We start from the raw sequence: 22,892 nt of genomic DNA, 5'->3' as shown, positions 1-22,892 counted from the left end.
TGGTAGGGCCCTGCCAGTGGCATGAGGCTGCACCGGCAATGATTGATGCCAACCTGTAAATCATTCTCCATCTCACAGAGACATTTCTGCAGCCTCTGTGGGTTTTCCACTTTCATGAGACAACCCTCTGTGATACCACAAATAACAATACAAATAATGTCTTCATTCATTTATCGAGGGCCTCAAAGTATTTATTCACGATCCTGTAAATGAGACGTCTGACCTGTTCACTTTTGTATTCATTTATTCAAACCCCATGTGTGAATTCTACTTTTGTTCCACATTTGTCAACTTTTTTCGAGTTTAACTATCAATTTTAACACACCCCACTGTAAAGTGCTGGCTCCCATATCCAGTCAATCTGGCTGCCCTCTCTACTGAAGAAGGGGCATTGCCTGAAACGCCGCATTAACTTTTCACGCATATATCTCTCTTATGGGATGGTGTTAATGGTGAAGGTGGTTATATTTTTGCTTGTTTTGCATATTTAGATTTTATTCAAAAATATCTTTCTATACACTCATGCAGTTTAAAAAAAAAAACTTTATTCAAGAGTCCTGAGATGTGCTCGCGTTCAGACGCTAAAAATCTGCGTTTGGAGTAAACCCGAGCGAGCACCCGGACCAAAAAAAACTACAAGTACAAAGGGATAACATTCAAAGGACAACAAAGATAGGTTCATGAACCCGCTTGCGCAACTGCTGCCTCCAGCACTTCTCGGGCATTTCCCAAACCTGCGTCACCCCCACTGACCCTCGAGTCCGCAGCGCTGGAGCAGAGGCGTGGTCCACGACCCCCCCCCCCCAACCCACCCCGGCTGCTAAAGTCAACGGTCATAGCGAGGAGAATGCTGTCGAGATTTTTTTTTTCCCCCCCACGGAACTCTGCGAGTTCTGCTCAAAGCGATTTAGGACTCGAGTCACGGAGGTAATTTAACGAGCGCGCAATGGAGCACGGCTGAAATTCGAATCAAAGTCGACAAACACTCGTTCCCCGTGAGTTGTTTGCGACGAGTAGAGGTCGGTGCGCATGTCTCAAAAAACGAGATAAATCCCTAAAGCATTGCAGGCGAGTCGTAGGAGCCCTCAGCGATCGTATTGCGATGAACCTCTACTCCCCGACGCGTTACCCGTTGACTTGCTGGCCGCGCGGTGGGGGCATGCCCGACGTTACTGTGGTTGCCGTGATGGGGCGATACTACGGTGCATCGTTAGATATAAGATCCGCGATAAATTAATAACATGATCGTCCGCTTTGCAAAATATCGTAAGTCTTACTTTAAAAAAAAAATCTAATTTTCTGACTTATATTTGTGGAACGACGGAAAAAGAAATAGCTCACCATTAGACTCTTGTGAAAGTTAATTAAATAATTGATGTCGCATGTAACCGACGTCGCGCGCATGCATTGTAACAAATGATGAGGAACGTATGGCAGTCTCATGTTGAGTGAACTGCATTAAAAGAACTTCTAAAGTGATCTTTATTCTCACGAGAAGTATGGCAGAGTGCAAAAAACGACACCACCAAATATATAATCGCAAGTACAAGGTTATTGGAACGTGATTTCGCGAAAATTGTCTGCGAAATCAAATTTTCCCAAAGCAGTCTCGCGATACGCCGATTATATCGATATCGCCGCTCACGCCGGCGCGCCGCTCCGCCGGCCGTCGCCGTGTCTGCAGGAAAACGCCGTGGACGCGATCCACCCCGGCTATGGGTTCCTGTCGGAGCGATCCGACTTCGCGCAAGCTTGCCTCGACGCCGACATCCGCTTCATTGGGCCCAGCCCCGAGGTGGTGCGGCAGATGGGCGACAAGGTGGAGGCCCGCGCCATCGCCATCAGCGCAGGTGAGCGAGCGAGCGGGCGTTCTTGTCATCCCCACCGTGGGATGACAACAAAGATCCCCCGTGTGGCCTTCACGGACTGTTGGGGTAAGTGCTGTTGCAAGTAGCAGCAGTGAAGGACGGCACGGCACATGAGGGGATGGGTGGCCAGCATCGCGCCCCGGCCGCCTTTGTCTCCCCATGCTTACGCACCGCACCAGGTACTCGTTTGAGGCCGTGTCCGACGTAGGGGAGGATCAGGACCGGTTCAGATATGCGCCACTGGTTTGGCCGTGAGCGGGAATCGAGCCGGCTTCGTAGCGCAGCGCGCTCACCGCTGCTCCCCACAAGGTGGCAGCCTTTCACTCACGGACCCGCGATCCGCCCAGCCGCTCGCTCACGAACTTCCCTGCCCACCCGCTCATCCATCCATCCACCTACCCACGCACCCACCCAGATATCACTGCCCATTGATATTAACAGAGCCGGGTTCATAGCACAGCTGCCAGCACGCTGCGCCGTGAACCCGGCGACCAGAGCCAGCGACGTGCGGTAAGCGCGGACTTTATACATCTCACCCACTTGGCCGCACAATTTGTACTCTCCGGCACGCGGACCCCCGCTACCCCGACACCGTGCCCTTTTTCCCGCTCGCCCCGTAACTCCCCGTGTGCGACCACGTGGTGGCGCAGGCGTGCCCGTGGTGCCGGGAACGGAGGAGCCCGTCGTCTCGTTGGTGGAGGCGCGCCACTTCTGCGAGACCTACGGCTTCCCCATCATCTTCAAGGCGGCGTTCGGGGGCGGCGGCCGTGGCATGCGCGTCGTCCGCAGCTACGAGGCAAGTTCCGCTCGCCCGAAAACCGTCCTCAATGACAATGCAGTGTGGATTCATCAGCAGCAGCCACAATCGGTCCATTGCTGGACGAAGTCCACCCCAAGTCGCCACCATCCCCCATGGTCCTGCAATGCAGGAATCCACCCAGCACCCACGCACGAGTCAACGCCATCGCTTCATCTCCACGGTGGATGATATTATCGACTGTGATGCTCCCTCCCTCCCCTCCCCTTCCCCCCTCCCTCCCTTCCCTCCCACACTGACCAACGCAGGAGTTAGAGGAGTCGTTCCAGAGGGCGTATTCGGAGGCGCTGGCTGCGTTTGGCAATGGCTCGCTGTTCATTGAGAAGTACATCGAGAAGCCGCGGCACATCGAGGTGCAGATTCTGGGTAAGGTGCCGCCGAGCGACGCTGCGGCCCACGGTGGAGATTTTAGAGGGGGGGGGGGAACGAATCCATTTTGCGGGGCAGCTGGGCTGCTGCAGAGGGGCACCATGAAGGAGGAGGGGGGCAAAAGGCCATGTTTTTGCCACAGACCATTTTTGAGATTTTTCCGAAATGTTAAATTGGACGTGATTAAGACATACTATATAAGTATATTGCACTCTCGGTGGCTGGGCGCACCACTGGTTCACTGTCTATGTACTATAGTAATTAGGTGATGACGATGATCGTACGTTTGCCGGCTTCCGCCTCCCTGCCGCGGGACAGGCGACAAGTACGGCAACGTGGTGCATCTTTACGAGCGCGACTGCTCCATCCAGCGTCGCCATCAGAAGGTGGTGGAGATCGCGCCGGGCGCCAACCTCGACCCGTCCATGCGCGAGCATCTCACCAACGACGCCGTCAAGCTGGCTAAGCAGGTGGGCAGGCGGGCGAGCGATGCGCAAGCCGCCCCCTTTGGCGACGCTGCAGTGTGCGTGTGTTTACTTGCGTGTGTGCAGGTGTAACAGAGGGCAAAGGAGCGACGCTCGCAACGAGCGGAGCACCAGGCGGTAAAAACACAGCGAGTTGGCACAGTAGGGGGGCACAGGTGGTGCATCTGCAAGTCATCTCAGTCAGTCGACCCATGGCACCTGGGTCTGTCCCGTGACCTCCTCCCAGCGGGTGTTTCGACACTCCACGTGGCCTTAAAGTGCACGTAGCCTGGCGTAAGCGCTGTGGTGACGCCACCGCCACTTCGTGGTGAACGGCGATTGTCGTGTGTGTAATGGGTGTAAGTGCGTGTGTTTACTCGCACGGGGATAGGGATCGAGTGGGACCGGCGTGTTCGTGGCCGCTTCGAAGTGGGACGAAGTTGACCGCGGACGTTACCTGGGATCCCAGAGTAGCCCCCTACGAGTCGTGACTCACGCCCGTCTGCTGTCGTGTCAAGGGTCGCGGCAGGGCTTGGCGCTGGCCGCGTGGCAGCGTTTGAGTCGTGTGTCGGTGGCTGCAGCGACGCGCGCGCGCGTGAGCGATCGCGCGTCGGTGTCGATGGCGACGGCCTTGACGACGGTTGTTGCGGTGGTTGTGGTGATTCGTGTTGTTGTGGTGCTTGGCGTCGGTCGTCACGTGACGCGTCCTGTCTTCTGGTCCCGCAACGCAGGTCGGCTACGAGAACGCGGGCACCGTGGAGTTCCTGCTGGACAAGAGCGGCCGCCACTATTTCATCGAGGTGAACTCTCGGCTGCAAGTGGAGCACACGGTGACGGAGCAGATCACCGGGTGAGGACGACCACCTCTGCCACGGCCATCGTCACTCGAGACGTTGCGATCTGTCGATTACAATCGAGTCCTCTGCTCGAGACGCACGCATGAAACTGTGTGTGCAAAAATCGATTATTCGCGTCAATGATTCGCATCCACCCGCCATTCCGTCTTACTTTTCCCACACACCACCTCCGAGGCCCGTTGACCTTGCCCGACACTCCTCTGCGCCAGCCAACCTCTGCTACTGTCATTGTCGTCACTTGTCCACCGGCAGCGTGGACCTGGTGCACTCGCAGATCCACATCGCGGAGGGGCGCAGCCTTCCCAGCCTAGGCCTGCACCAGGACACTATCCGCATCAACGGCTGCGCCATCCAGTGCCGCGTCACCACCGAGGACCCGGCGCGCGGGTTCCAGCCGGACACCGGCCGCATCGAGGTGCGTGCCGCTCGCGGGCCGGCTCACCGGTTTCTTCTAGCGACGCGTTTGGCACCAAGCCCAATTACGTTTGTTCACGGTCAGCGTGGGGCGTCTCTGGCTTGCGTCTACTGATGTTCAATCCGTCCCCCTCTCCTGTTTCTCAGCACCGCCGTCATCGTGCACTTCCGCGTGCGCCTTTTGCAGTTTTCAAATCTATTATTGTGTAGTAGCAGGTAGAGGCACTTGCGAACTGTAATTGAATAGCGGTTAAGAACTCTTTTTCAGTCCACTGCTGGATGAAGGACTCCCTCGAACACCGTTATCAGTCACGGGGGTGGGTTGATCATACTTCACCGCGCTGGCGAGTGCGGGTTGGCGAAGGGGTGGGGAGCGCGCCCAGAACCAGTTCACGGGTCACTCGCCCCCGATGTCAGCCGCGGCCGGGAATTGACGTCGGCTTTGCCGGTCGCCACGACGCTGCCGCCTCGCGTGCAGGTGTTCCGCAGCGGCGAGGGCATGGGGATCCGGCTGGACAGCGCGTCGGCGTTCCAGGGCGCCGTCATCTCGCCGCACTACGACTCGCTGCTGGTGAAGGTGATCGCGCAGGGCAAGGACCAGCCGTCCGCCGCCAAGAAGATGAGCCGCGCTCTGGCCGAGTTCCGCATCCGCGGGGTCAAGGTGAGGCGAGCGACCCCACGGTTTTTCCTGGCGGAAGGAGCGGAAAGAGCTTCCGCGGAATTCCCACGGGGGGGGGGGGGGGGGGGTTCGTTCCGAGTGGAGCGAGAGGGGGGGGGGGGGGCGCAGTTCGTGAGCGCGGAAACGGCGCTCGCTGTCGGAGCTCCGCGTGGCCGCACGCTCGCGCGGCGGACGCGGCGGCAGTAACCGAGATTGAGACGCAGGCGCCGGACGCTGGAGACGGATTGCGGCCCGTGCGACCTGTGTGACCCCGCGCGGACGTGCTCTGACGCACGGCGCCGCACGCCGGTTTACACGCGCGGCCGAACTCGCCGATCCCGCGCGTCCGCGCTGATCAATCTTAATAATTAATCTGTAGCTTGATTTTTTTTTTTGTTCTTGCAATGACACTTTCATAATAAAGGTTTTTTTGGGTTAGATCGCGTTTATTTATAAATGTGTCGTAACCCTCCACCACCCGACACGGCCAACCAGCAAAAAAAGTGTCACGTTGACAAAAGACAAATAATTCACTACTTCAGCCCACCGGTGTGTTGAAGAGTTAATCCACATTTACAGTTTGAGTACGACGTTTCGCTGGTAAATACTTCCAGCATCGGGCAATTCGCCTAAACTTTCGTTTAGGCGAATTGCCTAAACGTTGTTGCGCCGTGCGCTCGACGGATTGGACACCTGCGTCTAATCCGTGACTCCCAGCAGGGCTTGGCAGACTCTTGTGAGGTGGCCAATCCTTTTGCGGAGATAAATGAGACGTAAGTCTCCTGCCTACGGTAAACACGTGCGGCCGTGTGTGCCGTTCCCCCAGCAACGCACGCGCAGTTCCCAATCGCCACTCTGCGGCGTGCGACGGCGTCCAAGTTCATCTTTTATTTTTCATTACCAGCTCTGGCAGATGGATCACAAACAAGGACGTCGGAGAAGGAAATAGAACAAAAACACGAAAAGTGCACAAACAAGCATGACGATAGGCGTGCTGGGAATTACATTGAGAGCGTGCAGAGCAGGGACAGGTGCGGTGCTGGTTACTTGCGCTCGAGTTGCTCTGGTCACGCGGGGCACGGCGAAGGCACTGAGGATGCGTTGGCGGTGCCTCCCGCCGGCTCCCTGCACGCGCGACACGCGTTCACGTGCAGCGCGGTGCCCCCAGCGCTGCGCTCGCGCGCGCTCTCTCGCAGAAACGCGCCGTGGCGCCGGCAAGGGGACACCGGAGCCACCGCTCCTCGAATCCACCGGTGGCCGGGCACGGATGAACCCGCATTCCGCGATCGTTCCTTTTACGTGTTTTTTTTGCTTCGCCGTTGATTCACTTCTCCCTCTGTCGCTCGGCGGCGGCGAGGATGCGAAGCGTCCGAGCGTGCGACGGGCCGGGCGAGCGGCCGTAATCACGTGGTGCACGGCGGAGGAGGGAGATGGCGTGGCGGACAGCGTGCGCGCGCTCCCAGCGTCTCGGCAAATGAACGCTCACCCCGCCCTCCCGTCCGCGCTGGGGCTGTGAGCGAGGCGGGGGTGGCGGGGGTGGTGGGATGCGTTGGGGCGGTTTGCACGGGGGCTTGATCCTACGCTCTCCACTCTAGAGACCGTGACTTTCGGTAATGGGATTACTGGCTCTGGATCTTGTGGCAAATTAGCGTCGTTCTCCAGCGCTTTCCCGTTTCTTAAAAAAGAAATATTGCAAATATGCTAATTCCTTTGTCAAAGCGCGTGGTCTTTTTCTTCTTCTCACACAGCTTAAATGTCGTGATCTAAGCGTGGCTTCTTCCACTCCAGCGCTGTCCTCCAGACAGGCTCGTCCCTTCACCTGATGAAGGCCGCTTGTGTTGTGGCCGAAACGTCGTGATTTTTTGTTATTTTATTTTCACCTAAGTGACTTTACCCAATAGAACCAAAGAGTATGGATCCTAGCAGTCACGAAAGCTTTAAATCTAGAAATATTGCAAATACCAGCGCCGCCGGGAGCCGTGGTTAGTCCATGGGGATCGTCAATGTCAATGGATGGTGCGGGGCCGCCACCTGCCCAGCTGCCCGCTCACTCGCCCGCTCCTGCGAGTGAAGCGACACTCGGCTCCTTTCTTCGTGAAGCGACAGGATCCTGACACGCACGCTCCCATGACGCACCATGCGTGCACGCGTCACCCTGGGAAGCGCTGCTGAGGCATGCGTGGGGCAAGCCCCCTGATGGAGGTCGCAGGAGGGACGCCCTTGTAATTGTGGTATTGACGATTGTGTGTGGGTGTAGATGAGTAAAGGTTAGCGCGCTGTGCTAATAACACGCGTGCACGAGGATCGATTTGTGTACAGGAGGGGCACAGCCTTACTGTGAGTTCCTTGGTGCGGCCCATCCGGACTAGTGGTCAGGCTTTGGACTTTCCCACCCCGTCCTGTATTAAGACACGAACCTTGACTGCAATTTTGTTGCAAAAACTACATCAGCGTCTTTCACACGGTGTGTAGCTCAACATCCTAAAGAGTACAACAAAGTCTAGTCTGCCTAACGTGGCGACCGCTGTCCTTGTCCGTGTGCAGACCAACATCCCCTTCCTGCAGAATGTCCTCAACAACTCCCAGTTCGTGTACGGCACCGTGGACACGCAGTTCATCGACGAGAACCCGGAGCTCTTCAACCTCAAGCCCGGCCAGAACCGTGCCCAGAAGCTGCTCTACTACCTGGGTAGGCCTCGGGCGTGCGCACGGTGGCACACAGCCTTGGTTTCTGTCGCGGGCGGCCGAAGCCCAGATCCGAACCCCAGGATCTGAGCAGGGGAGGGACACGCGCCAACGGCGCTGCCGCCTGCCCCAAAGCCCCCCCCCCCCCCCAAGTGGCGCACATCCACCGCCGTAGTTCACAACGCAAACAATAAGTGTGTGGCCAGGGCGCTGACGTCGGAGTCCCGGCCTGCTCCTCGGCAACTTTTGGAAGTTGCCGCTCGCGTAAATAAAGCAGTGAAGGAACAGCGCGACTTATGACGTTGCCGGCTCTTCGGTTTTTGGTTGGAGATGTCGGAACAATCGGGCGTTGTGCCGCCCCCCCCCCCTCCCCCCCCCAGGTCACGTGATGGTGAATGGAGCCATGACCCCGCTTCCAGTCAAGGCCAAGGTCACCGACGTCGATCCCGTGGTGCCGGACGTCCCTCTTGGTAATGGATTCGCTTCCACAATCGATCTGCTGCTCACAGCCGGGCGAGCTAGATGGACCGACTGGGCCCCCTCTCCTTTGTGACTCTGCTTGTTCTTATTTACGTTGTATAATGACACGATCTGTGCATGCCATCAGCATCGTCATCATACTCATTCGGCATTTCGCGATTTAACGCACTACATTGTCACTTTATTATTCTCAACCCCAAGCTCACGTCACTGACAGCATCACCACCGTCCGTCCTTTCTCGTATCCGTCGCCTCTCAGCCTTCGCCTCCACCACCACCTACCCTGTAAATTGGTTTGATTTGCGTAATTTTGATATTCGTCATCGCACCTTTCAGGACCGCATTCGTGATGCAAGCTGGGGGGTATTTCCGTACATAAGGAACGCATTCGTGATGCCAAATGGGGAGTATTTGAACTCCCGTTGTTCACCTTGCTTGTTCGTGACGAACAAAGTGAAGCAAAGAGAAGCAATCACACTTTTGTAAATCTTTAAAACCGCTCAAATGTGAGCGGCTCTGGACCTACACGATGAGGATCGTAGCATTTCCCCACGGACGTAATTGAAGCGAACATAATGCAACGTTGAGGTGATAAGCGTGCGACTGTGCCACCGCAGGCCTGTGGAGGCACAAACCCAGCTGACCACGGAGAGCGCACAGCAAACCCCAGCACAGCGACCCCGCGTTATGTGAAGTTGTAGATAATGAGCCGCTCGTCTGTGCTCGTCGGCTGGCTGCGACCTGCAAGCGAGTCCTGCAGCCATGCGCCTCCCCTTGCGGGATTATTAATTATTCACCGATCGGCGTCGTGATTCAATTCAAGAAACGGTTGTTTTATTTATACTGTGATGCATTGCAGCATGACAAAGTGGCTCTAAGGGGGCTCGCGCGAACTGACCTGCGTACAACGTATACGATCGATTCCCACGCACGATTCGACGTGTATCCTGAGCGTAGGAATCACTTTCCGTTGCTCGGTCGATGCATCGTTACACCCCTGATGCATGGCCATGCACGATGGATCGCCCTACGACTCGCGTGCGTAGTCAGGTTCATGTTCGTGGATGAGTTGACTGTGTTCCCTCCCTATGCACAGGGGAGTTCATACATCCACGCAGGGCTTAATTTCTCGCCAGATAATTACAGGCTTACTGGTAGACTCGAGTACGTGGCATGCGGCGAGTAGGCACGGCTACAGCGAGAGGCATTGTGGATGTGGTGTGCTGGGTGCGTAATTATATTCTGGGTCGCCGACCCACACAGACCTGGCTGAAACCCTGCGTCTAGTTCACTTCGCACTCACCTGCCTGCAGCTCAGCCGATTGTACCTTCTATCTCTGTTCAGGGGTAGTTGAGCATTCCCCTATTTGTGCGCAGGTTACCCCAACTTACATACAGGTGAGTGGACCTTGCCCCTAGCCTGCGACATGTATATTCAATGGAGAGAATGCTCTTCAATTGAACGACCTGTTAGCCCAAAGCGCATCGTAACAGGAGCTAGCCGTCTGATGAGCTATCTCACTGAGCATTAGGTGGGCGTGGGGTCGCACCATTTTCAGATCTGATAGTGAATGTCCCCCATCTTGAACCAGGCCCACCTTAACGCACCGCTCGGTAAGAGCCAACTTCCGCCTCGTAGCGCCACGGCAGAGCACTCTGGGCCGTTGAACGCACCCCAGGTGAGTTGATGGCGCGTACCGCTTCGCCTGTGCGCAGGCGGGCCCCCGTCGGGATTCCGGGACGTGCTGGTGACACAGGGCCCCGAGGCCTTTGCCAAGGCAGTGCGCAAGCACCGCGGCCTGCTGCTCATGGACACCACGTTCCGCGACGCGCACCAGTCGCTGTTGGCGACGCGCGTGCGCACGCACGACCTCAAGGCCATCTCTCCGTTCGTCGCTCACTCCTTCAGCAACCTGTACAGCATCGAGAACTGGGGAGGTGAGTGGCGCCCAGCTCAACCGAACCTTCACCTGCCATCCCTTCCCACCCCGCGGGGTTGCGCGTATAACCTTGGAGGTGATGTCGGTGGCGTTGGAGATACCTTGGTGGTCAGGAGCAGCTTGCGATTGGAAGCTTGTAAATTAAAATCCTGGTTGGAGGTTGACGCGGAATATCATCCCTTCCTCCCAGGGTTGATTAAAAAACAAAGTTTTGGGAATTCAGCAGTGGTTGTCCTGTGAATATTTCTCACCCCCACCACCAAAGGAGTGCGGGGAACATCGACCCCTGGCTCAGGGCTTTAAGCAGGAGGTAAGTACCACCTCGGCGCTCATTTGAGCAGGACATCTCCCTGGCTCTTTTTGAGCATGGAGGTTGCCTCGCGGCTACGTTGAGCAAATGCCGAGACGGAGCAGTCCTCAGGCGTGTTGGTGTTGATCAACTCGGCTCAATCATCGATGACGGCAAAAAGCCCCCCCCACCAAATTATTTTGAGGTTTTGTGCTAAGTTCCAGCTCAATGCCATCAACGGAGGTGAGTGCCACCTCCCACTCATCAAACCGTGTCTCTAGATCCCAGTTGATTCTGTTGGGCTCCCCTTTCTTGGTCTTGTCAGTCAGGGGTTTCGAAATCTCTGCTAACTGCGGAATGAACTTCCTGGAATACCCCACGACACCCAAGAATGAGCGAGAAGCTCCTTATTACCGGTTGGAGCCTTTTGCTTGAGACATTTTGTGTACTTTCTCGTCCTGTGGTTGGAGATGTCCCTTCACCTACCCGATGTCCCAGGGAGTCGATCACCGGCGTATCCCATTTGGCACCTTGTCGGTCGAGCCGTCAAGGGTCCGTTGGCGAGTCGTTTGAGAACTGTCTCTCGAGGACCATCAAATGTTCCTCCCATGTCTCGATGTAAATCGGTACACGTTTGTCGATACACTTGACTGCCTGTGTGAAACCCCTGTAGCAGTGATCGTATCATTCGGCTAAACACTGCTGGTGCTGGGGCAGCGGGTTCGATCCCATCTTTCAATCCCCCTGCCTTCTATAATCGGTTTAGTTTCCTCGACGCTGTGTACATGTGTCACAACGCGATGTAACGGGGCCGCGCATTGCCTCAATAAAAGTTTTAAACACTGCCGTTTGCGTTCACAACTCCGATCGGCGTCACCTTAAACTCGCACAGCCCGTCATGTGTTGCAAAAGCAGTCTTACATCGATCTTCAGCTGCCACTGGAATTTGTCCCAGCATGCCTTTCGGCAAGTGTAGGCGGGTAGAATATCGCGCCCCATTTAGTTGTCCGAAGAGTGCCTCTTGGTTGGGAATTGGCTCCGCTTCCTGTTCTGTTTCCCGATTCAGTCTACGGTCATCTGTAGGAAAGCGGAACGATCCATTTTTCTTCCCAACACACACCACGGGACTAGAGTGTCGCCCCCATGTCCTTCATTGACGCGATTTTCTGCTCGATTTGCCGTTTGACGGCTAAAGGCACTGGATATGGCTGCTGCCGAATGTCTGTCCAGGCTTACTTGTCAGTACGTATTTGTACTTTTGTAGCGTTCTAAGCTGAGTTGCATACTCACTGCTGCGCCCACCAAATTTTCCTCTGCCTCGTGTGGCTCCCACTTCATATCTGAATCCTCAGCCAGGCGAAATGATACCCGTTTCCACAACCTCCAGTCGTGTCACTCCACAGCCGTAAGCCTCTGCCTTGCCCCCCCCGCCTTGCCCCTCGCCTCGCCCTCGCCCATCCCTCTGCCACCTCCCAGGGGCGACGTTCGACGTGGCGATGCGCTTCCTGTACGAGTGCCCTTGGAAGCGCCTGCAGAAGATGCGCAAGCTCATTCCCAACGTGCCCTTCCAGATGCTGCTGCGTGGCGCCAACGCGGTGGGCTACACCAACTACCCCGACAACTCCGTCTTCAAGTGAGCGGCCTCGCATCCCTCCCCCCGCCCCTCGTGTTTGGCAGGCGGGGTACAGGGGGTCCCCGATATACGTCGGGGTTCTGGACCGGAAAGTTGCGACTTGGAACGAAACGACGTATAACAGGGGAATTCCCTACCTATACTATACTGCACAACACATACTCTACACATTTAAAACCAATTCTGAGTTCATAAACCTTTAAACAGCATTTATACTCTAACACTTATTTGAAAACCATTTTTAAGAGCATTTTGAAGCAGCCCTGTACACTTGAAAACGTTTTTCCTTTTTCGAAAAGAAAACGTATTTGTGACATGCTTAAGCAAATGTAAAAGAGCACGGGAACTTCACCTACGTTTATGATCTTGCCCAGAGGATTGGATGATATTTTGGGATAAAATCCACGCCGATTACAACAGAGCACTCGTAGTAGCTACGCACGCGAGAGAGAACACGACGGGACTGAGAAGCTGGCGGCGAACGCTGCGAAATACGAGTTGTACAGTAAATCTCCCCCCCACCCCCCCCCCCCCCCCCACAGCTGAGTTCAGCTGAGCCGTGTCGATAACGATAATCGAAAATGATAATCTTCACTGGTGCCGCCGGGCTAGTAGCGCGGCGCGCTGACCGCCTACTCACCCACGCGCAATGTTCGCCTCGGCTTGCCTGAAAATGACAAAGCGGCACAAATATATGCGGGGACATTTTGCGTTACGTTCCTCAACAAGTCGGAGACTTGAGTGCGAAACGACGTATGTCGGGGCGACGTATATCGGGGCCCGACCCCCTGTACACCGGCACCGGCAGTTTTCTTGTTGCGGTGCGAGGTGAGCGTCGAACGCGTTCTCACGGGACCGGCGGCGGTTCTCGGTCTCCTAATTGCGGCCTCCTCGCGCGTCCCACGGCCGGGCTCATCGGTTTGCGAACGGGCAGAGCCGTGGGAAATGCGGGAAGATCGTCCGCGATGGAGGCGCGGTGGCCGGCTCTCGCGAGGCGCGGCGCACGGGCCAGTCTGTGCCGAACGGCGCCGCGAGTGTGCCGACACCAAATCTCTTTCCACAGTTTTATCCCCTGGTCGTGCCATTGGCGTGACGTAACGAGACGAAGAATCCATAACAATGGCGAAGATCATTTGGATGACGTGTTTGGCCTCTTTGTTCACGATGTGAATCTGGCCTCGTGCATTGGTCTGCTGTAAGGTGGTGTTGACGACAAAATGTGATGACGTTTGGGTTCATACAGTACCAATGTAGTGGCTTTATTGTATTTTTTTCCCTTCTATATTTGCCGGCATGTGAATTGTCTCCACAGTTAGCTAATATTGCCGGCAAAGACTAATGCTGGAAGATAGACTCAAACGGGTGACCTCCGGATTGTCAGTCGTTACACCGCTGTGGAAGCTCCATGCAGCATGAATAGTGAAGCAGCGAGTGAAGTCACTCCATCGTGCTTTCTAAGGGCCCGGCATTCTTTGCTGCGGCTGCTGCCTTTCTCGGTGGCAGGTTCTGCGAGGTGGCCAAAGAGAACGGCATGGATATCTTCCGCGTGTTCGACTCGCTCAACTACCTGCCCAACATGATACTGGGCATGGAGGCGGCAGGCAACGCAGGCGGCGTGGTTGAGGCCTCCATCTCCTACACGGGCGACGTTTCGGACCCCACCAAGACCAAGTACAACCTCGAGTACTACCTGAAGCTGGCCGACGACCTGGTCCGTGCCGGCACCCACGTCCTGGGCATAAAGGTACCGACGCGGCCCACCAACGACAGCGGGCGCTCTCGCCTCCAGCCCGTCGGCCTTGCTTGCTTAGGCTGAATGGGGGGAACGCTCACCTGTGGTCAGGCGATTTGGGGGCTCGCCCGTGGACAGGTGGTGATGGGGTGATTAGTTGTAGTCGGGTGACTGGGCCCTCGCCCGCAGTCGGGCGATGGGGCGGTTAGCCGGAGTCAGGTGACGGTGATCAGCGACGACAAAGTGACGGGACCCTCACCTATAGTCGGGTGAGGGGGCGCTCGCAGGAGAGGTACCACTCGCCTGTGTGTGTGTGCGCTATGAGGATGGGTCGTTGTCCAGAACACCGCCTATTGTTGTCGTTTTGTATCGGGGCATTGTTGTTAATGAGCGAGTTGAGTCTTTACAATGATACTGCAGTTTGACGTGCACTACGTGCCACTCTCGATCACGAGTAATGCAAGATATATCGTAACTCCCGCTTGGCAAGTGTAGGATTCTCGACATTGTGCCAAAACCTTTTATAGAACATTGTTATCTGGGGAGCGTCTTGTTTATTGAATCTCGCGACTATAGTTGGGCAGTCCAGAAGCATTTTTGTTTCCCAAAACAAGAGAGAAAATAAGTAACCTGGGGCTCTTCACATCCTGACGGCGAAGGCACGCAGGAACATAATGTACATTTCAAAATAGATACCGGAAGCGTGAGCAGAACGAAGCTTATTACCGCGAATCGCTTAGGCTTCGATGACATCATGATCTTGATCACCCTCGCCGCTAACTGCTTGCCCCACGCCCCTCACCGCTCACCGCAATTCCAAGGACATGGCAGGGCTACTGAAGCCGAAGGCGGCGCGCATGCTGGTGGGCGCGCTGCGCGAGCGCTACCCGGACATGCCGATCCACGTGCACACTCACGACACGGCGGGCGCCGGCGTCGCGTCTATGCTGGCGGCGGCCGAGGCCGGCGCGGACGTGGTGGACGTGGCGGTGGACTCCATGTCCGGCATGACCTCGCAGCCCAGCATGGGCGCCCTGGTGGCCTCGCTGCAGGGCACGGAGCTCGACACGGGTGGGTGTGGCGGGAGGGCGCGGCTCGGGGCGGGCGGGGGGGGGACAGATGCCACCACTGCGCAGGTTGGCCTGGTTATGCCGTGTGGCTCTCCTCTGGGTTTTCTGTTTATACTGTGCGTTGTTTGGCACGATGTTCAACGTTAACTGCCAGACAGAAGCATTCACCGCCAGCCAACGACGAGCGTGCGACCTCCCTCGTCGCTCAGGAGATGTACGACCTGACCCTTATTCCGACCCGATCGCTGCAGAGCGCTCGCCGTCATTTTTCGTAACTTCTCAATAACACGCGGGCGCGAATCGCATTCCCCGCAGGCATCGACCTGCAGAAGGTGTTCGACTACAGCGAGTACTGGGAGGTGGCTCGCCAGCTGTACGCGCCCTTTGACTGCACTGCCACCATGAAGTCGGGCAACTCGGACGTGTACGAGAACGAGATCCCCGGCGGCCAGTACACCAACTTGCACTTCCAGGCGCACAGCATGGGGCTTGGACACAAGTTCAAGGAGGTGAAGAAGGCCTACGCCGAGGCTAACAAGCTGCTCGGGGATCTCATCAAGGTGCCGCCCCCCCCACCCCGCGCCCCCTGCACGCGCCGCTTGCAGGCGCCGTTTGCACACGCCGCTGGCCCACGCCTCTGCGTGCACGGCAGAGTGTGCACTATTAAATGTTCCTGTGTGCTTGAAAATGAGGCGCGAGACTCCCGTCGGTGAGCTGACAGGACGCACCGCGTGGCGTCACCACCCGCCCCCCCGCCCTCCACCTGGCCGCAGGTGACGCCGTCATCCAAGATCGTGGGCGACCTCGCGCAGTTCATGGTGCAGAACAGACTGACCCGCCAGGAGGTGGAGGAGCGAGCCGAAGAGCTGTCGCTGCCCAAGTCCGTCGTGGAGTTCATGCAGGGCGCCATCGGGGTGCCCCCCGGGGGCTACCCAGAGCCACTGCGCAGCAAGGTGAGAGTCCGCCTGGCGCTCCTTCCAACACCCATCCCAGCATCTGAACCCTCAACCTTCCGACTGAGGAATGCTCGCTCTACCGCTGAACAGATTGGTCAGTTAAAAATGTATGTATGTTGAATTTCCACCACCCGACACGGCCAAACAGTAAAAAATGTGTCACGTTTACAAAGGACAAATAGTTCACTGCTTTAGCCCACTGGTGAGTGAATCAACATCGTTTAAAATTTGAGTACGACGTTTCGCTGGTAATTACATCCAGCATCATCGGGCAATTCGCCAGAATGGTAAAGCCCTCACTTGCTCCCGGTTCTTAGAGCAGCAGGGTGACCTCATCATTTAACTCATTCAGGTGCAATGATTTGAGGCGGAGGGGGGGTATTGTAATTATATAATCGATTGGTAATCAGTCAATGGTTATGATTAGTAATGAGTTGTAGATTAGTAATTAGTTGTAATGTGTGTTATTGTGATTATATGCTACGTTAGTAATCCGTTAATTAGTATGTGTTTCCCCTATAAGGAATTGTATTATGTATTATTTAATAATACGCTTCCAAGCTGCACTAAGCCTGTAGCTGTCAGAGCGATTAAAGTTATTTCTGTTTCTCTCAATTTCAATGGATTATCTAATTAGTCTTTGCCAGTATTAATTAGTTTTACACAACACTTCAACGGTATCAAAATCAATTGAGTGTCCTTGTTGACAAGCATGTTCTGCCACTGCCGACAATTATCGATTATATAATTACAATACCCCCCCCCTCCGCCTCAAATCACTGCACCTGAATGAGTTAAATGATTACGTCACCCTGCCGCTCTATTTAAGACCGGGAGCAGTTGGAGGGCTTCATCATTCTGGCGAATTGCCCGATGATGCTGGATGTAATTACCAGCGAAACATCGTACTCAAATTTTAAATGTTGATTCACTCTTCAACACACCGGTGGGCTATAGTAGTGAACTATTTGTCCTATGTAAACGTGACACATCTTTTACTGTTTGGCCGTGTCGGGTGGTGGAGGGTTACGACACATCTAACCCAAACACCTTTATTATGAATATTGGTCGCGAAAGCCTACGTGTTAAACTCATGTTGAACTTCTTTCGCACCATTTGTAGCCAACCGTGCAAATCGGAGGTGCGATTGTGAGTGCCAGAACTCGACGAATAATTAACTGCTTATGTACGTGGTAAGTCGAGGCACTTGGCTCGTGATTGTGGCCAGCGGATGAAGAGTGTCCCAGGGACTAAAGACTTTAAGGTCCACACAGAATTAACGGGGCAACTGTTCGCTCTGACATCAGGAAAAGGTCACGTTGCAGTATTGGCTGATGGTTCTGTCAGGTCCGTCGTGTAGACCGACCCGACCCACGACCAAAACATATAAAATGCACTTTGCACTTTAATATTTAACACAACACAACTAATCGTAAAACAATCACATTAACCAACCCACTCGTCTCCCCCCGAAAAGTCACCCAACCGCACCTTGGGGTCTCAAATCTGGAAACTCCTCTTGGCCTCGTGCGGGAGCAGCTTGCAGCTTCAAACCCCTGGGCTCTGATGCAGGAGTAGCCTCCTGCACTGTGATGCAAGAGCAGCTTGCAGTTTCAAACCCCTGAGCTGTGATGGATGAGCAGCTTGCAGATTCAGACCCCTGAGCTGTGATGCAGGAGCAGCTTACAGCTTCAAACCCCTGGGCTGATGCAGGAGTAGCTTACAGCTTCAAACCCCTGGGCTCTGATGCAGGAGTAGTCTCCTGAGCTGTGACGCAGGAGCAGCTTGCAGCTTCAGACCCCTGAGCTGTGATGCAGGAGCAGCTTACAGCTTCAAACCCCTGGGCTCTGATGCAGGAGTAGCCTCCTGAGCTGTGATGCAGGAGCAGCTTGCAGCTTCACACCCCTGAGCTGTGATGGAGGAGCAGCTTGCAGCTTCACACCCCTGGGCTCTGATGCAATGAAGACACGCCTGTCACGAGTTGCGGCAGGGCGACAGCCCCGGAGACTCGCAGCCTCCGTGCTCGGCTAGATTGTGGACGTAGAACGCCCGCAGTTGTTAGGTTGCAGAAATCGTGTGTGCCTAGGAGACTCACCTTGTCATCTTGTGCCGTCAGGTCGAGTACAACCTCTGGTGACATTCACGACCAGACTTTTGCCATCCACACCTGTCTCTCGCTGCCTCTGGTAGCTAGTGGTCTCCTTGATGTCGTTCATCCACCTCCTCCGAGGTGGACCTCTGCCCCCGCTACCTTCTCCATTCTCAAGCAAGACCAACTCCTCTAGTCCAGGGGTCGTCATTAACGTGTCCAAAGTTTGTCAATTTCTGCTTCACGAATAAGGCCTCGAGTGGGAGAATGAGGACCGATCTCTCTCAGGATGGACGTTTGATATTTTGGCTATCCATGGTATACGTAGCATTATTCTCCAGCACCGCATTTCGAATGCGTCGATCCTCTTTCGCTCACTCAAATCTCGGCATCCATGACTCGCATCCATGTAGGGCGACAGGGAATAACAAAGCCTTTGACAAGCCTCTTCTTGGTGTTTATGGTAATGCATTTGTCTCTCCATATCTTATTGATCTGTATAATGGCTGTTCTACCGAGAACTAGCCGCCTTCTGATCTCGGGGCCACACAACCCCGTCTTCAGCAACAACCTGTTGAGACTCCTGAGACCCCATAGTCGGCGGTACTGTAGACGTGGAATGCCCACAGATGCAGAAATCCTGCGTGCCGAGGAGACTCCCAGCCTCCGTACTCGGCAGTACTGGAGACATTGTCACAGGTTGCAGAAATGTGGAGGCCTGGGAGGTTCATCAATGGCGAACTCTCTCCCTACCTGAAGGCGTACGGCAGAGGCAGGGCACGACCACCACCCAGTCGCCGGGAGTGGTCTAAATACCACTGTCTGTAACGCTGAAAACCTGTTCATACACTTCCTGTGACAATCCTGCCTGCACAAACCTGCTGATACTCTTGCTGTATCTCGAACACTCTGTCTGAAACGCTGAAACCTGTTCATATACTTGCTGTATCAAAGTCTGCCTGCAACACTGAACCCGTTCATACACTACCTATATAAATCAGTCTGCCTGTAACATTGGAAGCCTGCCAATATGCTTTCTGCGTCAAACAATTTACCTGAAAACCCAGCTCCAGGACTCTACCTCTCCCTGAAAGACTCTTAACACAACCTGAAAGTAACATTTCTCATTTGACTATGCCTGAAAACTAAAATATGATCACAATGTGCCATAAATGTACCTTACAAATTAACATCCTCAGAAATTACTTTATCAAGGTGCACCTGTTGAAATTTGGAAAACACCCGAAACAGCTAACCAATTTACCTGAATTATTACTAATGTAAAATAACTCTCTGCCCTGAACTCGCAGGTAACATTTGCAAACGTATTTTATGGCTATGGCCCTGATACATGGCTCATGTGTGTACACCTGCTTTATTCAATAGAGTTTTTAAACCTGCTCCCCTGTGTCCGTGTTTCTGTCTGCAAAATATTTTCAAACATCATAATTAGCTCCTCCGGGCTAAAAGACTTGTGCAGCACTGCAGGAGATGACCCCTCCCACGCTATTTCTAGGCAGGGACGGGCTTCCACGTAGCGTCAGGCCGCAGCTGATGTGCGGCGCCTACTCGCTTGTCTGTGTGCCTGCTTGTTTGTCTCTCTGCCATACTGCCTGCCTGTTTTCTGAGATGTCTATGTGCCCATATTCCTGTGCACACCGTTGTGTCCGTCTGTCTGCCTACCTACCTGTCTGTCTGCTTATCTGACCGCGTATGTTCCTGTCTGCCTGTATCTGAGGCGGGCCGTCGGGGCCAGCAAGGCCTTCTCTGCTGGCCTACAGATTGTCAGAATAAGAAAATTTTATATATTTTATTATTGTATATATTTTAATTAATGCTATGTGTATTTAACAAAGTTCGTTCCCATCAGTTTATTAACGTCATTTCATTGCTACTCTCTCCCTCAGTTGTGCTGCTTCCAGTGCAGCTCATAAATTAGAGCTTTTATCCAATCAGATTTTATACCTGTGCTGTCCCTGAGGCCTTCAGAATGTCGAGTGAATCCCCTCTGCTGTTGAAGTAAATGGGGACGATGTTGTTGATTGTCATATTCTTTAACCAATCAGATGTCGAGTTTGCCATGGTGTATTCTTTGACACGTCGGAGCCTTCTAGCTGGCCTAGCCGCCTACGTTCGCATTTTTCGTGTGGCGTGATCGGAGAGCCAGTTAGCTAACTGAAGTAAAACTAGCTAGCACGTAACGTAGCATCATCTAAGATTTATTTAAAATTTATTTCGTGACGTTGTGATTTTTGTTTTTTGTTTTCTGTGGGGAAGCCTGTTGAATCCTGATTGTGTTATTTGTGTTTTACGGCATTTTTGCTTGCTTGGTGGTTGTGTGAGTAAATGTGGCTGGTTGTTGCGAGTTTTTTCTCTTTTCTTTGGCAATGACATTGATTTGGGCTATGCGATGTCTATTCATGATGCAGCATCCTGTCATACTGCGTAACAGTGGTAAATCCTTGATGGTTTCAGTCACCATGTATTCATGTCTCTGCAATTAGTGTTTTATAAATCTCATAGGTGTTGAGCCTCGTGTTAAATCACTTTATTTCACTCGATAAAGGTTGCTGTCACTGTGAATGTGGGGTGGTTACGTCGAATGACAATAGCCTGTAGCCCTAGTGTCATGGTGAAGTTATTCGAAGACGGTTTAATTGTGGGATGATACCACTGAAGGCCTAGGTGTAAAATACACGGCCCGCCACTGGCCTGTATATATTTTTACTACTATAATGAGCCAATAATGTCTGTGTGTCCCGCGCGTGACATCACTCCACGTCGAACAGCCCCCCCACATTAATAATCGTGAAGAGGTGACGTCTTACAAATGAACACCCCCACCATTAATAATAATTAGCGAGTGACGTCACTCCACATGGGGGGGCGAGGCGCCTCCTCCCCTCTCCTCAGCGTCAACTTACAACCCTCACGACAAAGGCAGAACCCTCACGTCACGCGATCTCCGTAACGCTATTGAGATATAAAAGAACAAGGGATTATATCCTTTAAATTAAATAAGTCTGTGTCACCGCGGCCTTACAAATTGCGCACAAATTGATGCAATGAATGTCACATCGCGATCTGATTTTTACTGAAATACACCCGTCCTTGGACGGGCAAAAGGCTAGTGTCTGTATATTTGTCTATCTCTGTCTGCCTATGTATTCATCTTTATAAATGTCTTGTCAGTTCATATCTGTCTGGTTACACGTTTGTCCATCTGTTTGTCTGCCTTACGTTTCTACTTGCCCGTTGTCCGTCAGGCCTACCGCTTGCCCGTCCGCTTGCCCGTCCGTTCACCCGTGCGTCTTTCCCCGTCGTGTCCCTCCAGATTCTGAAGGACATGGAGCGGACCGAGGGCCGCCCCGGGGCGTCGCTGCCTCCCCTGGACTTCGTGCAGCTGGAGAAGGATCTGAAGGGTCGGCACGGGAGGGATATCACCCCGGAGGACGTCGTGTCGGCCTCCATGTACCCACAGGCAAGGGAGTGCGCCGCACGCGATCGCAGGGCAGAGGGGTGATGCTAAGAGCAATGATAAAATATGGGTTCTACTCAGCAGTCTATTACTGAGCATCGAGCATTGGCAAGCCCCGTGCTTCCGTGTGGCTCAACCGCACAGGTGATGTGAGCATTCCTCAATGGCAATGGTTTGTTGTTGCGCCTGTTAATAAATGTGTTTCTTCTCAGTCTGCAAGTTCAGTCCGGAGTTGGCTTTAAAAGTTTTTTGTACGTAGAATTTTGAACATAAGGTGACATGCATTGGCTCCGTGATGTTTTTAAAGGTTTTATTTGAAATGTAATATCCCCCCACCCCCCCCCCCCCCCGCTCAAGGGGATGTTAAAACATCATATTAATAAATTCAAAGATGGAATGAGGTAAAGCGGCGGTGCAGTGAGAGCCAGCGTTGACGGTAGACTTACACAAGGGGTGGGGAGGGGGGGCCCGTGTCTTGCAGGTGTTCGACGAGTACAAGGAGTTCACGGCGCAGTTCGGGCCGGTCGAGTGCCTCAACACTCGCCTCTTCCTGGAGGGGCCCCAAATTGCCGAAGAATTCCAGGTGAGGCCTCGCACCTCGTCGTACTTCGTCATCCCTCGTCGGCCCTAAGATGGGTCGTGCCGCAAACCGCGACGCTCCACCTGGAAAGTAAGGGCACTGAAATGTTCACAAAACTTCATATCGACGCTAATTCACAACGCCGACGGGTGTTGCGCAGGTTGAGCTGGAGAGGGGGAAGACGCTGATCATTAAGGCGCTGGCTCTGGGAGACCTCAACAAGGGCCACCGGGAGGTGTTCTTTGAGCTCAACGGGCAGCTCCGATCGGTGCTCGTCAAGGACACCAAGGCCATGAAGGTAGAGACGCACGATCCAATCGTCGGCCGTGTTAGAGACGCGCTCCATTTTTTATTCGCCGCTTAAATTATGTATTGCCGATGTCTCCGCGCGATGCTGTGATTCCTTTAATAAAGAACGGGGTTCAATCGCGTGGTCTTGAAAAGAGTAAAGATCGGCAGCGTCGCCAGGAAGCCCCCCGCGACGAGGGTGACAAGCGCGGTTGACCGCGACGC

At 54.1% G+C, this 22,892-nt stretch overlaps 1 protein-coding gene across 4 annotated transcripts in view; it reads left to right on the top strand.

Annotated features, from left to right (window-relative positions):
- PC (pyruvate carboxylase) overlaps positions 1 to 22,892 on the top strand; it is a 55,797-nt gene that overhangs the window by 28,846 nt on the left and 4,059 nt on the right. For all 4 annotated transcript variants that reach the window (XM_032956027.2, XM_076067657.1, XM_032956028.2 and 1 more), the window contains exons 4-21: positions 1,685 to 1,850; positions 2,519 to 2,664; positions 2,934 to 3,051; positions 3,373 to 3,524; positions 4,250 to 4,368; positions 4,628 to 4,790; positions 5,268 to 5,450; positions 7,992 to 8,136; positions 8,513 to 8,602; positions 10,329 to 10,550; positions 12,318 to 12,474; positions 13,978 to 14,218; positions 15,028 to 15,277; positions 15,592 to 15,836; positions 16,050 to 16,229; positions 21,656 to 21,802; positions 22,281 to 22,382; positions 22,540 to 22,677. In XM_032956027.2, the coding sequence (XP_032811918.2) occupies positions 1,685 to 1,850; positions 2,519 to 2,664; positions 2,934 to 3,051; positions 3,373 to 3,524; positions 4,250 to 4,368; positions 4,628 to 4,790; positions 5,268 to 5,450; positions 7,992 to 8,136; positions 8,513 to 8,602; positions 10,329 to 10,550; positions 12,318 to 12,474; positions 13,978 to 14,218; positions 15,028 to 15,277; positions 15,592 to 15,836; positions 16,050 to 16,229; positions 21,656 to 21,802; positions 22,281 to 22,382; positions 22,540 to 22,677 (2,964 nt within the window). The remainder of the gene's footprint in view (positions 1 to 1,684; positions 1,851 to 2,518; positions 2,665 to 2,933; positions 3,052 to 3,372; positions 3,525 to 4,249; positions 4,369 to 4,627; positions 4,791 to 5,267; positions 5,451 to 7,991; positions 8,137 to 8,512; positions 8,603 to 10,328; positions 10,551 to 12,317; positions 12,475 to 13,977; positions 14,219 to 15,027; positions 15,278 to 15,591; positions 15,837 to 16,049; positions 16,230 to 21,655; positions 21,803 to 22,280; positions 22,383 to 22,539; positions 22,678 to 22,892) is intronic.

This window comes from Petromyzon marinus, chromosome 17 (genome assembly GCF_048934315.1).
Source record: "Petromyzon marinus isolate PM22_M1 ecotype Great Lakes invasive population chromosome 17, UKy_Petmar_22M1.pri1.0, whole genome shotgun sequence".
NCBI lineage: Eukaryota > Metazoa > Chordata > Hyperoartia > Petromyzontiformes > Petromyzontidae > Petromyzon > Petromyzon marinus.
This window is presented reverse-complemented; position numbering and strand designations above follow the sequence as displayed.